Source organism: Eptatretus burgeri, chromosome 16 (assembly GCF_056783735.1).
Source record: "Eptatretus burgeri isolate ZD-2024b chromosome 16, Ebu_testis_v1, whole genome shotgun sequence".
Classification (NCBI taxonomy): Eukaryota; Metazoa; Chordata; class Myxini; order Myxiniformes; family Myxinidae; genus Eptatretus; species Eptatretus burgeri.
This window is the reverse complement of record NC_140976.1, coordinates 51,130,475-51,146,214: the sequence shown is the minus strand read 5'-3', so window position 1 is coordinate 51,146,214 and position 15,740 is coordinate 51,130,475. Positions and strand designations below refer to the sequence as shown.

At 38.2% G+C, this 15,740-nt stretch overlaps 1 protein-coding gene across 2 annotated transcripts in view; it reads left to right on the top strand.

Moving 5' to 3' along the window:
• LOC147011053 (multidrug and toxin extrusion protein 1-like) overlaps positions 1-15,740 on the top strand; it is a 226,908-nt gene that overhangs the window by 140,524 nt on the left and 70,644 nt on the right. For both annotated transcript variants that reach the window (XM_085858608.1, XM_085858609.1), the window contains exon 11: positions 9,827-9,935. In XM_085858608.1, coding sequence (XP_085714734.1) covers positions 9,827-9,935 — 109 coding nt within the window. The remainder of the gene's footprint in view (positions 1-9,826; positions 9,936-15,740) is intronic.

The following is a 15,740-nucleotide window of genomic DNA, read 5'->3' as shown; positions in this document are numbered from 1 at the left end:
TCCAATAGTTGTTATATTAATCTTTATTCAATTTTACATCCTTGACATATTTCTCAGTATCTTTAACAAATGAAGAGATTGAATGAAACTTGTCTTTTGTGTCTCAAAACATTGTATTTATTAAGTGAAAAAAGTTGGAGGATAAAATGGTTTTAAGCACAGATTCACCTATATATTAAACGAAATTTTCATCACGAAAATTTTAGTTTCAGCAACGTTTTATTATATAAATATGGTGAATACAATGTCCTGCGATGTTTGTAATCATGAATATAAATATTATAAAAAAACACCTTCAAACCATCAAACACAAATTTAATCAATTTCATCAAATATCTCCTCTTGAGTTGGAAACAAAACATTGTGATATCTGCTCAAAGGATGTTTTGAAGAGTGGTTATAGGAATCACTTTCAATCACAAAAACACAAGAAGAATGAGTTTCAAGTAAAGGGAGACTATTATATTGAAAACACTGATGGAGCTTTTAAGAATCATACTAAAATAAGGATTTTTCAATTTGGAGATCCCGGTCCATCATCAATAGCTTAATCAATTGAAATAGTGAAACCTGATGTTGAAAACGTTCTTAAAAAGAAATGAAAACTTCAAAGTTTTATATGGGAGTGAAAATGAATATGAAAAGACAAGATGAAGAACAAACTCCTTGTATGAGAACAGATCTTCATTTTATAACATCATTTCAAGATTTTCTGAATAGTGGGGTTGATGAAGAACTATCAAAACAAGAGGAGGATGTTGATAATACAGTGGTGGGAAGTGGATTTCATATTAAAAAAATCATCTTTTTAGATATACACATTCTAAAATCAAACCCTCTTAAAGCTTGTTCTGATATTGAATTACTAAAAGAAATAAAACTAAAGAAGGCAGTTGTTAATATTAAGAAGTATGATAATAAATGTTTTCTCTGGTCTGTTCTTGCTCACTGACATCTACCAAATTGTAATTCAGAAAGAGTAAAACTATATATGAAATATGAGAATACCTTGGACATTAAAGATTTTAAATTCCCAATGCCACTAACAGATATTCCTAAATTTGAGAAAAAAAATCTTTATATTAATGTATAAGGATTAACGAGAGATAATAAAGTTCAGGTATTAAAGAATACAGAGAGAAATGAAGAAACACACATTGATCTTTTATATTTTAGTGTTGGAAAGAATTAACATTATACATACATCAATAATTTATCAAGATTAATCTCTTCTCAGGTATTCAGAACAGTAAACAAAATATATCCTTGAAAGCGATGTCTTAATTCATTTCATACAAAAGAACGATTAGAACAACATTCAAAATATTGTAGTAATCATAAATCAGCTGTAATTACAATGACTCAACCTGGTGAAAAGATTTCTTTTGAAGATTATAATAAATCTATCATGCACCCATTTGTGATATATGCTGATTTTGAATGTATCCTTAAAAAAATAAATACTGCTTCTCCTGATCCAAAAGAATCATAAACAAATAAATAACAAAAACATATTCCTTTTGGTTTCTGTTGTTATATCAAATCATCTGTTGGAGAAAAGTATAATAAACTTGAACATTATAGTGGAAAAAAAGCTTCACAAGAGTTTGTAAGACGATTAGAAAAGGATTGTATAAGACTAACTAAATTAATGAAAGAAACAAATGAACCTATGAAATTAACGGAAGAAGAAAAATTAGAATTTAGAAAGAACAATATCTGCCATATTTGTGAGGAGGAAATTGAGGGAGAGGTCAAAGTTAGGGATCATTGTCATCTTACTGGTAAATATAGAGGTCCCGCTCATTCCTGTTGTAATCTTAATTATAAATTTCCTTCTTTTATTCCAGTCTTTCTTCACAACAGCGCCAACTATGATACACATCTATTTATAAATGAACTTTCAAAAACACCAGGGAATATTTCTGCCATAACAAACACAAATCAAAAGTATATTTCATTTACAAAAATGATATTCACAAAACCTTTAACTCGTATTCGGTTTCTCGATTCTTACAAGTTTATGGGAATACCACGAGCCTACCTAGCATCAAATGGAAGCTCCACGGGGTCTTTTCCAAAGCTTAATTCATTCTTTCCAAAAGAGGAAATTCGAATTAAAGAGGAAATTCAGATTAAAGAGAGAATTCAAAGTAAAGAGGAAATTCTAATTAATGAGGAAATTAATGAAGAAATTCCAAGTGAAGATGAAATTCTAATTTTAAAGAAAATTCGAACAATGAATGAAATTCCAGCTGAAGAGGAAATTCTGATTAAAGATGAAATTCTGATTAAAGAGGGAATTCGAACGAGAGAGGAAAATCAAACAAGAAATGAAATTCAAAGTAAAGAGAAAATTCTTACAAGTAAGGGAATTTATCCTTATGATTATATGGATTCATTTATGAGATTTAAAGAAATACAACTTCCTTCAAAAGAAAGTTTCTATAATAACCTTTATGAAGAAGAGATAAGTGATAAGGAAAATAAACACGCACAATAAATTTGGAAAATATTTCACAGCTCCTGGTTTAGCTTGGAGTGCAATGTTGAAAATGACAGAACAAGATACAGATTTAATCAGTGATGAAGATATGCTTCTGATGATTGAGAAGTCAAAGAGAGGTGGAATATCACAAGTATGTTCAAAAAGATATGCTAATGCAAACAATAAATATCTTCCAAATTATGATAGTGAAAAAGATCGTAATTGTTTGATGTATTTTGATGCTAATAATTTGTATGGATGGGCAATGTCTCAATCCCTGCCTTATGGTAAATTTGAGTGGGTGGAAGAAAAGGATTATGAAAAGGTTTTGATGAATATTGTTATTTCTTCTCATGAGGAATTGAATGAGGAAGAAGAAGGTTATTATTTTGAAGTTAATTTGAGGTACCTGAGTGATCTTAATAATAAGCATAAAGACCTTCCTTTTGCATGTGAGAAAGAAACCCCAAATAAAGAGTGGTGAAGTGATTATCATAAAAGTTTTAATATTAAAGGTAAATCAACAGAAAAGTTATTAACAACATTCTATGATAAGGAAGGATATGTTTTGCATCAGAGAAGCTTGAAACAATTTTTGGGAGAAGGATTGAGAGTAGCTAAAATTCATAGAGTTTTAAAATTTAAACAAAATCCTTGGATGAAAAAGGATATAAAATTCAATACAGATATGAGAACAAATACAAAAGTAAAATTTGAAGGGGAATTCTATAAATTGATGAATAATGCTGTCTTTGGAAAGACAATCGAGAATGTTAGAAACAGGCAAAACATTAGATTTGCAACATTTTGGAAAGAAGCTTTCAGATTGATAAATAAACCAAGTTTTGAGAGAGAAGAGTTTTTTTTCGAGAACTTTTCTGCTATTCATATGGAAAAGGAAAGTATTGTAATGGATAAACCAATTTATTTTGGAACAGCCGTTGTTGATTTATCAAAGATATTGATGTATGATTATTTGTATAATGTCTTAAAGAAAGAGTATGGTGAAAATGTTTCATTGTTGTATATGGACACTGATAGTTTTATTCTAGATATAAAAACTGATGATGTTTATCAAGATATGAAGAAAAATATTGGAGTATATGATACAAGTAATTTTAGTAAGAAGAGTGAGTTATTTTCAAAAAAGAATGAAAAGGTTATTGGTAAGTTTAAGGATGAGTTGGGTGGAAAAGTAATGAGTGAGTTTATTGGATTGAGAGCAAAGGCATATGGTTATAAGTATGGTGATCAGGTTGATAAAACGTTAAAGTTAATAAAGAAATATGTAATAAAGAAATTAATAACTTTTAGAAATTATTATAATTGTTGATGAATAAGAAAGAAGAATATCGGAAAATGAATACAATAAGAAGTTATAAACATAAGATACATAGTGAACAAGTAAATAAAAAGGCATTAGGAGCCTTTGATGATGAGATTTATTTTAGATAATGGAATAGATTGTGTTCCAGATGGAAATTGTATGATAGAGTGAATATCTAATCATAGACTATATAGAATAGATTGTGTTCCATATGGATACACGTTTTAACTAAATAGAATAGGGTTTAGGGTTTTTAATGGCTACCGCTGCCTTTTTCACAATATATAAATGGTCGAACCAAGTATTAATCAAACTAAAGAGTGGAGAAAATTTCAGTCTTTGTATATAAATGGAAAACATAATGAATGTGAAAAATATCAAATAAGTCTTGTTGAAAAAATAACTAAAACAAAGGTAAATTAAACTAAAAAGCGAATCAATTTAAAAACTAGTAAGTTAGAGGATGTAAAGAAAAAAAATATCCTTGAATGGACTGAATACTGTGATGGTTATCAATTGAACAATGAACAAAGAATTTACGACAATCTCAAAATGATATGCAACTCAGGAGGTGGTCATACGAGAGCATTAAGAGAAGTTTATCATTTCATAATGACACAAATGGGTTATCTTGAAAAATATGAAGATTCAAATGTTTTATTTTTAAATATTTTAGATGGGGATTATTGGGCAAAGAAAATTGAACTATTGAAGGAATTTGAGAATGAACAAATCTTTATAGGTTCAATGAGTGAGCTAAACAATATGCATTGGTTATTTGAAAAAAAGTGCTCCGAGGCTAAAAGGGGAGGCAATTAAAATCTCCATTCACTTTCATGTTTTAGATATTTCAACAGCAGAGAATTCAACAGGTTGCGATAAAAAGTAGGTTTATTTTTTAGGGAAAAAATATGAATCGCTGAGAATCCCCTTCACTTAACATGGGGGAAAGTGAGCCAGAATCAGTGTATCTACCCTCCTGATATGTGTATGTGGATATACATAGATATAGATATGTGTATGTGGATATACATAGATATAGATATGTGTATGTGGATATATATAGATATAGATATGTGTATGTGGATATACATAGATATAGATATGTGTATGTTGATATATATATATATATATATATATATATATATATATATATATATATATATATATATATATATATATATATATATATATATATATATATATATATATATATATATATATATATATATATATACATATATATACATATATATATATATATATATATATATATATATATATATATATATATATTAATATTTCAGCATGCCCCTTTTTTTGTTCCACCATCAGATTTTTGTTACTGCATGAAATGAAACAAGCTTTGACATGTATAGTAATGGTATTATTGTCTTCCTTAAGAGGCCCCTCAAAATTCGTTTCAATGCATTTCCACAAACTCCAACCGATTCCAATCAAATTCAGTACGATTATGGCTTTTGGTCCAACTTAGGTCATTGGCTTTAATTTTTTTAAATAACACTTCTGATATTCGAAAAAAATCGATAAATCGATATCTCTTATGGGATTTTCCATTCAAATCCACTCAAGTTTAAGGTCTACGGGGGACGCAAATTTCCACTTTACCCCGGGCGCCGTTTTCCTTCGCGACGCCAAGCTGTTAGGGTTAGGGTTAGGGTTAGCTGTGAGGGTTATGGTTAGGGTTAGTGTTAGGGTAGCTAACCCTAACCCTACCCCTAACCCTAACCCTAACCCTAACCCTAACAGCAATTCAAGAAATTTGCAAGAAAGCCCGGGCAACTCCAGGCTTTATTGCTAGCCCGAGCAACGCCGGGCTTTACTACTAGTGTATGTATATATATATATATATATATATATATATATATATATATATATATATATATATATATATATATATATATATATATATATATATATATATATATATATATATATATATATATATATATATATATATATATACTAGTAGTAACGTATGTTGCAAACTGGCAGTATATATAAATACTAGCAGTAAAGCCCGGCGTTGCTCGGGATAGCAATTAAGCCCGGCGTTGCCCGGGCTTTCTCGCAAATTTCCTGAATAGCTGTTAGGGTTAGGGTTAGCTGTTAGGGTTAGGGTGAGGGTTAGGTTTCGGGTTTGCTGTTAGGGTTAGGGTTAGCTGTTAGGGTTAGTGTTCGGGTAGCTAACCCTAACCCTAACCCTAACCCAAACCCTAACCCTAACAGCTTGGCGTAGCAGAGTTAAACAGCGCCTGGAGCAAAGTGGAAATTTGCGTCCCCCGTAGGCCTTAAACTTGAGTGGATTTGAATGGAAAATCCCATAAGGGATATCGATTTATCGATTTTTTTTCGAATATCGGAAGTGTTATGGAAAAAATTCATAGCCAATGACCTAAGTTGGACCAAAAGCCATAATCGTACCAAATTTGAATGGAATCAGTTGGAGTTTGTGAAAATGCATCAAAACGAATTTTTAGTGGCCTCTTAAGGAAGACAATAATATTGTTACGGCTGTGGAAATTCGCAAACCACCATTCAGGACCCTCAGGTGAGATATCTTCATAGGTACATGTGTAGTTAGCCCAAACCCGTTGTATAGAGGGAATTTATGTGATCCATGCGTGCTGCGATCCTTTGAGTTTGGCGTTTTTCTTTGTCTATCTTTTATTTCAAACACACTTTTCACCAACCACGCCATCCCCATCACAGCACCAACCACACTGCAACCACGCCACCGCCACCATCTATGCTACCACATCTTCGCCACTATGTCCGCTTCCGAATGGCAAACAAAGGCGCAAAGGAGGGAACTGCGAGGATGCGCAGGTTTTCCCGCCTGTTTCTCCCAGTTGAGTTCTCCACGCCCGGTGTGGGGGAGGTGCAATCCGAGCCAGGGGTCAAAGGTGAGAAAAGGTGGGGGCCTCTTTTTGGGGGAATAATTCTCTGGCCCGAGCCAAAAACTGACTCCCCCGGCCCCGGAACGGAGCGGGGTGGAGGGAAAGCGTGAGGGAACGCCCTTTCCAGGAACCCTCTCAAAGGGAGGTGGAGCCGGGAATGGGGCGGGGCGAAGGGCAGAGCCCCGCACGATAAAAGACGGACACGGGCAGGCACGCGAGGGCTTCTTATTCCTCTTCGTCCTGGAGCTGGTCTCTTCCTCTTCCTCTTCCCCGAGCAGAGCTTCCTCTTTTGCCTCTTCGTCTTGAGCGCTTCCACTTCCGCCTCTTCTTGGTCATCTTGGCTGGTGGTCTGGTTGGTCTTCGGGAGGAGGTCCTGCACCCGTGCCTTGGCGAGCGACCCTGTCACAAAGGCATGGACGGGAGATGTGGCAGTGCCCGTTGCGAGGTGGACCTGTGCGTCTGGACGGGGAGTGCCGGAGAGGGTTCGCCGGCCGCGAGAGAGGTCGGGGCCAGGCGCAACCACGCTGACGGTCGCGGGAGAGGGACTCACCAGACACAAAAGGAAAGTCGTGACTTCTTTCTTTCTTTTCTTTGGGGTTTTGGTGTGAATGTCCGTGGGTGCAGCCAGTCTGGCTAAAGTAGAACTGTTTAAGTGTTGCCGTGTGTACGCATATTCGGTCATAGCTCTGCATTGTTACTTTTGTTTTGTCTGTTATATGTGCATTTGCTTTTTGTGTATGGCTGTATATACGTGCTTTCCGTGTGTCGCGTAATAAAGTGCTTGCATGTTGAACTGTGCCTGTTTCGCTTTGCCTCCTTCCTTTTAATTGACTCTCCATCTTGCTTCACGTAAAGGGTTCGTAGTGGGTGCAACATTCCGGTAATTAATCTGAACCGCCCAGTTCGGCGATAACACCGCTCGGTTATCCCGATAGCATGGAACGGGTCGCCCAAGCGGCTCGTGTCTGGAGTCGACCTGCGGCGAGGTACGATCGCCCGGTTTACCATCTGCGTGGGTACTTAGGTAGGTCGAGTTTGGCGAACAACTCTATCCTATGCGGGTGGCCGATTGGCACGATTGTGGTGAGGTCGAAAGGCCCACCCGTGACTGGCTCTGTGTGATAGTTCCCGGAGGTTCACGACTGAATTGTACGTCCTGTGGGCGACGTGCCGCGATTCGAGTTACGCGGCCGTCCGCACGCCAGCGGGTGCGAATTCGCAACAATATCATTAGTATATGTGCCAAAGCTTGTTTCATTTCATGCAGTAACAAAAATCTGATGGTGGAACAAAGAAAGGGGCGTGCTGAAATATATATATATATATATATATATATATATATATATATATATATATATATATATATATATATATATATATATATATATATATATATATATATATATATATATATATATATATATATATTGGTTTGGTGACAAGAACATGTTGATTCTATTTTGATCCAGATCCGGCCTATCAGCGGGATACAAAATTTAAACTGTTTGCGGAGGCACTGTATGTGCTCTACCAAGTGCCGTTCTAGTTTGATTTGCAGTAACTTAACATGAGTCTTTGCAAAATGTCTGCCTTCAAGTCTGTTGGTCTTCCACATTTTGCTGAAGATGTATATATTTTAACCCTTGGTCTCCATCCATTTTATATTTCTAGTATAGCACTGGTAATGTTCATGTGATATGGTTTTACCAAGAGCAAAAGTTTAAAAAACCAATTTTTCTGAGCTTGCAAAAGGAGGAAATGGATGGAAGAGGTTAAAAGAAGCACACCTTAAGAAGTAAATGTCACAAATTCGGCAGTGTATTGGTTCTGTGAGATGTTAACATTTGTTTGCCTATGATTCGATATGGAACAGATTCCTTGTTATATCTTCTTCTTCTTCTTCTTTCGGCTGCTCCCGTTCGGGGTCGCCACAGCGGACCATCCGTATGATCCGCATTGTGATTTGGCACATGTTTTACGCCGGATGCCCTTCCTAACACAACCCTGGTCGGCTCTTACGACACAGGGATATGTACACCTATTTTAACCGGGGTATACACCGGCCCAGTACACTGGTACTCATTTCGCTGACCTCGGAAGGATGACAGGCTGAGTCAACCCCCTGGTGTATTAATTCAGTGGCCCAACGGGGCTTGAACTCAGGACCTTTTGGATCCCAAGCCGCTGCCCTAACCACTGCGCCAACACACCAGGCAGATTCCTTTTTATATATGACTGTGTAATGTTTGTTGAGGTGAGATGTTAATTCTAAAAGATGAGTTGTATAAAATGGTAACAAGTTATAATGGTGGACTTATACTTCAACCAGTGTGGAAAGATGTTTGGAGTTCAGGAGATTTCTGATTATTTCTGAACATATAATTGTTTTATAATTACAAGCAGTTTGTAGAGGGAGGGGCTTTTACCAATGTTCACTCAGTCTATACATAAGTGGAAAAGAAGGGAGAAAAGAAAGAATAGCCAGTTACCAGTTGTGCTTTGCAATGTCTCGTGCTGTGTTTCGTGCTTGTGCTTTGTTTTTGTAAATAAACACAAGTTTTGACAACACCTACATGCTGGTTCGACATTGATCGATTCATGAACCTTTGTGATTTGTCATAATAGATGACGGTCAAATACCAAAGGCAAAGTCATGCTTTTGATTGTCGTGGCCTTCAAAAATGTGCAAGTAAGAAAACAGCTCCAACTCTTTGGTATTGGAGCTGAAAACAAACTTCTTATTTTTACATGTGTTTATATTATTGTTGGAAGTGGTTCTACTATTATCAAAGCAATCATAATGCATTTTTTAAATGTTTGAGAATTATATGATCATTTTAATGGATGGTTATTATCTAGTGTAAAATGTACTTCATAATCTTGAACCAATATCAGGAGAATGTTTTTTCTTTGTCAGAAATTGAAATTACCTTTGATTTTTGCTTTCTCCACAAAGTTAGTGGGGTTTTTATTTTTTTTTACATCAGGAATGTTTCATATTCAACATAATAAATTTACAGCTGAACTCCAAAGAAATAAAAAAAACAGCAACGTCGAACTGTAAATGAGTGCTTGTTGTGATTCATACAGATTCCGATGGGAGTTGCAATGGCAGCAACAGTGCAAGTGGGCAGTGCTCTTGGAGCGGGACAAATAGAACAGGCCAAACTCTCTGCCAAAGTGTCAATGATTTGTGCAAGTGAGTCAAACCAATACATCGATACAATTTATATCCTTGCACCAAGACCTACCAACATTATCAGACAGGGAGGTGGAATGGGCAAGTTGATTGTAGATAAGTAGAAAATGTAACTGCAAAGCATTCAACACAACCAAGTGGAATTTAACTTTGTGCAATTGCCATAGTTTTAGATTTCTGAACAGAATAAACGTGGAAAATTTTAACTCCTTTCCAAGATCAATGAGCTGATACATAATTGGGTCTTAAGTCCAAAGAGAAGAAGCAATATTCTCGAGATCTGTGAACTATATAGTTTAATAATCATGGAACTAGAAAGTTAATAGAACAGCTTACCCCACGCAGTGCTCAAGTTTTTAATTCAAATGAAATAATATCACGATTTTCAACGTCGTATAAAATATTTTTCCAGAAGTTTAGTGCTCTTGCTGCAGTCTTATACACCATCTTATATAACATGTCTAAGTACTGCATAACTGGAGGTTTTTGGAAGCAATAAGAAGGAAATTTGTGTTCTCCAGTGATCAAGTATACATTAAATTGAAATGAAATAAAGATTGTAAAGGTCATGTAAAAAAAATATTTCGAGAAGTTTACCATCATTGACACAGTGGCTATTGCGTCACCTTACTGAACACATCACATTGGTTCTTCATGCCTGTTGTTTGCGTCTTTTATGACATCCTTAAAAAAGGTGTTTTCTGTTTGGAATGATTTTGTTTCACTGCCAGACATGCAGACATATTAAAGAAATAATCTCATTCCTTTCTGCACATGTGTGATCGGGATAAATTCAGAGCTAACGTATTGCTAAACTGCAGATTTGTTTTCTGATTCGTGTTCAGAATACAATGTTCAATTGCAATTAAGTTGTACCTCGATCATAAACTGATGTTGTTGGATGGACAGACAGACGGACAGATACAGGTGAACCAAATGCTGAATCCCGATTTTCACTTCACATCCACATAGTAAATATTGCTCCTGAAATGGAATCCCATGACTTACTGAAGAAGCCAGTTTTGAAATGAATAACTGAAGAAAAGTCACCACAAAATATGACAAGTAATCTGAGCAAATCCATTTCAAGCAAACTTTGAGCAGGGAAAGAAAGAAGTTCACCCCAACCCCTGACCCTTTGTGTACTTTTGAGCAGGGAAAGAAAGAAGTTCACCCCAACCCCTGACCCTTTGTGTACTTTTTTTTTTTTTCAAAAAACTTCAATTTCTTTTTTTAAAGCACCAGTGCATGCCTTTAACTGCTTTTCTTATTCTGATCAGGTTCAGTCAATAAGCTTATCATTACTTGTGAAATTTAATTGTACTTGTATATTATATACTGATTTGTGAATTATCCCTTTGTCCCCATCCATTGCAAAAAATTACAATCATTGTTTATCCATTCTATTTTTTTTAGCTCACCTGAACTTTAGTCCGGTGAGTGAGTGAGTGAGTGAGTGAGAAGTCAGTCGGTAAACACTTCAGTCATTATCGCTTGAACCAAACATACAATTTTGATGTAACTTTGACACAAGCTTCATGTCTGATGCCTAACAAAGGTATATTGACTGCATCAAAATCTGTGCTCATGAAGGGAGTCTTCAGGGGAGCGGGGGGGGGAGGGGGTTGATCCTCCAAAATAGCTATTTGCTCTCTTCTTCGAAACTACACACACAATTTTGATGAAACTTGACCACAACTTTTAACACCCATGAGGTACCAAAGTTTGTTGACGGTATTTAAAATAAAATCAGGATCTGTGGGGGGTTGGGGGGGGGAGGGGTTGAGTGACTGTTGCTCCTGAACCAAGCAAGCTTCAGGCCACGCAGTCCTATTTTTATGGGAATGGCTTAAAAGTGAGAGGGGAATAGTTAATAATAGTTATTTCATATTGCATGTTCGCATAAGAATGATGTAATTCATGTAATCAGTGCGATAGTATCAACTTGTGTTTCGAAGCTCTTGTTTCCCTTCCTTCAGTATTCGTGTCTCACCCCATTTCATATATTCTTTAACATTCCCCATGTAAATCTGTAAATTTGTTTTTGGGTTCTACATATCACATAAATAGAATACTGAGAAAGATTGTGGGGTAATCAGATAAGAAACTCCCATCATGTCCCAGCCACAAGCTAGGCACGTGAATGGAAAATTACTGAAGTCTCTTCAGTCAATCAATGCAGATGCGGAATACTTGCCTAACATGAGACAAGAAAGTGCCAGAGAGAGGAGAATGTGCTGTTTGGAGAGCTCTGTAGTTCTGAGTGCAGAGATCACACATTGCTCTGTCTGCAGAGCCTACTGGTGATCGCTCACTGTGGACTGTGGAAAGTACAGTGATGTGGTAGAGAGATCCCGCCATGTGGTGGAGAGATCCCGCCATGTGGTGGGGAAATCCCACCATGTGGTGGGGAGTGGGGCCATGGGCTGGAGAGGGGTGCGTGGGGTGGAGAGGGGCACCATGGGGTGGAGAGGGGCGCCGTGGGCTGGAAAGGGGCGCCGTGGGGTGGAGAGGGGAAGTTACGGGTGACATGGTGATCTCATCCTTTTCCCACCTGGCATTTCATTGGGGTGGTTACAATCCCTCAACTGCAACAATATTTATGAACAATATTGTGTTTTATAAATTGCAATATTCTTCTTTAAAACACGTTTTTCCAGACATGTCTCATGCTGTTTATTTAGTCCGGCATCCTGCCTTGCTCTCCAAACTCTCTGCCCATAGTATCCAAAGCCATCTCCACACATGGCTTCCTGACTTATTCTACTCTCGGAGCCAACGTGTGGCACTCAATGGAATCCTTTATTCTCCTCTCCCTGTCAAAGTTGGAGTGCCCCTAGGCAGTGTTCTGGGCCCAGTCCTATTTCTGATTTCATAAATGATCTCTGACTCCCTGGAAAATCCCCTTTTTCTATTTGCTGATGAGTCCACCCTCTGTCGTGATGTCCCTCATCCTCTGACAGTCAGGTTGCAGCCTCTTCTCTCTCTTCAGACCTTGAACAATATTACAACCTGGTTTAACACTTGGGATATGTCTTTCAATCCAGAAAAATCTCGTTCTCAATCTCTATTGCCAAAAGGACCATCTGGCTAAGCTCTCCCCACCCCCGATCTACGTTCTAAACAATCGTCTTGAGAAAGTTCAGTCACTCAAACTTCTGGGTTTCACTATTCACTATTAGCCATGATATTTCTTGGGGAAACCACATTTCAAAGTTGGCCTCCAAAGCCAGTCGCTGATTAAGCATCCTCCATCATAAAAGTCCTTCCTTGGCAAACCTGAACTCCTATCCACTGACACAGCCATCATCTGCAGCTTCATTGAGTACTGCTCTCCACTCTGGGCTGACTTCCCTGCCTCACAACTTGCTCAGCTTGAATCCATAGAATCCAAGGCCTTCAAGATCATTTGAATCTCCCATGTTGAAGCGGAGTCTATGTGCCTATCACTTTCCCATTGCAGACAGGTGCGTGGTCTCTCTGTCTTCTCCCACCTCCTTTCTGCTCTTGCACCCTCTGCTCATTCCATTCTTTCCATGCATGGGCGCACACAGTCCACGATCAATCTCCTTCTGGTGAAACTCAAACCCAGGATATCTTGTCCTTCGACTCAGCTGTTGGTGTTTCACATCCTCTCTCTACTGTTGCTTTTGTCCTCTGGTGATGATCTGTTTAGTGTACTAGCTCTTCCTTGAGCTTTGACTCTATGCAAAAAAATACACACTGGAGTTTTTTTTTTTTTGAATACACTGTTGAAGCTCGTATGAGAGCTAACAGAAACACAAGGGGAGCAGGAGACAAGATGGGTGGGAGAGGGAAGGAAAAAAAAACAGTGGGTAACAGAGAGATGAGGAGATCTGTAGAAGGGAGAGGGATGGGAGAGGGATGGGAGTGGGGTACATGGGGTAAACAAGATTGACACCACAGGGACTTTCAGGTCCTTGCACGACAGGGATTTTCAGGAAGGAAAACAGGGAATTTGCAGGAGGTGGGTTTGGGATGGATTAGCAGGGGTAGAAAATATCATGGTTTTGGATGGGGGAAGATAAGAGATTGTGGTGAACAGCTGTTTTGAAAACCTGGAGGGAAGAGTGGGATTGAAGAGATTGTGGGAGTTTGTTCCAAAAGCAGGAAAAAAGAGGAATGAAATAGTGAATCTGAGCAGTGATTCTAGATTTTGGTAGTTTTACCAGAAGGGGGTTGCAGGCAGATCTTGAATGCCCTGCGGATATATGGGCGGACATATCTCAGACAGAATGGGGGGGGGAGATGCTGGAGAGGAGATGGTAGAAGACAGAAAGACCACCAACCTGTCTGTGGTGAGAGAGTGAGAGACCCAAAAATTCAGCCTCATCACAGGAGATACCAAGATCCTAAATGCCTTGGTTTCCACAGCATGAAGACGAGAAAGGTGAGAGGCGGCAGCACAAGCCCAGAGGGGAGAGCAATACTCCACCAGGCTGTGCACAAAAGGTTTGTATGTGGTCAGGAGCTCAGGTGTGCCAAGAAAGGACTTTGCACGACGGAGAATACCCAGGCCAGCTTGGAAATGTGACTTTCCCCCAGGAAAGATCATGGCAGTTAGTGATACCCAGAAGCTTGAATGAAAGGACTTCTTCAAGAGGATTGTTGAGAAAGTAGATGGAGGGGTGTTTGGGAAGGTCCTTTTGAAGAGACATAGTGAGAGTGAGATTTGTCAAGGTTGAAAGACATGTTCCACATGTTGGACCAGATCTGCAGAGTGAAGAGGCTGCTGCTTGTTAATCTGAGGGATGACAGATGGTACGGCAGAGTGTGGAGTCATCACAAAGAGATAAGGAGGATTTTGCAGAGTCAGAGAGATCATTGATGAAAACCAGAAAAAAGAACAGGGCCCAGAACACTGTGTTGAGGAACTCCAGACTGGACAGGAAGATGGGATGAGAGAACTCCATTAAGGGCCACACGTTTTCTGTGACGGGAAAGGAAGTCTGTGATCCATGAGTGGAGATGTCCTTGGATAACAGAAGAAGAGAGTTTGGTGAGCAGGGCAGGGTGTCAGACTGTATCGAAGGCACGCGAAAGGTCAAGGGAGATGGCCCTGATTTCATGTCTGGCATTGACGATCTCCATCCATTGTTGGGAGAGCAGAAGCAGCAGATCCAGTGTAGAGTGATATGGTCTGAATCCAAATTGATGATTGGAAATCAAGCCATTGGAGAAGAGTAAGGATTTAATGTCTGAAGCGATGTTGGATTTCATAACCTTGCTGATGATTGGTAGAATGTTGATTGGTCTGCAGTTGCAGGGATCTGTTTTTGCACCTTTTTATGCAAGACGGTAATGTTTTCTGAACCAATATCCGACTCAGGATCGATGCACCAGAGCTCAAATCTTTCAATACATGCACATGGTAAAGTGAGGTGCTCCTGAACAGTGGCATAACCCTTCTGAATTGTTTGTCCTCAAAGCAGGCTTCTTATACAGGTTGGGAGAGGAAAGGAGGGAGGGAAAGGGTAAGAAGGAATGCATTGTATTTAATATGAAAGTTTGGAGAGGAAAGGAGGGAGTGAAAGGGTTTAGAAGGAATGTATTTTGTTTGGAAAGCAGAGGTAAAAAAAAACAAGATCACAAATTGAATGGTACAAAGGGGAGGAATGGTCAGTCATGGTTTAGCCAATCAGGAAGAGGTAAAAATATCTGGCGCAATGGTCCAACATTGATAACTACTGAATGGAAGCAAGGGTTACATACAAACATAAGATAAGGCTTTGCTGAGAAATCATACTCCCTTCTTTTCTTACAAGCTCTCTGTCCAACCTACTT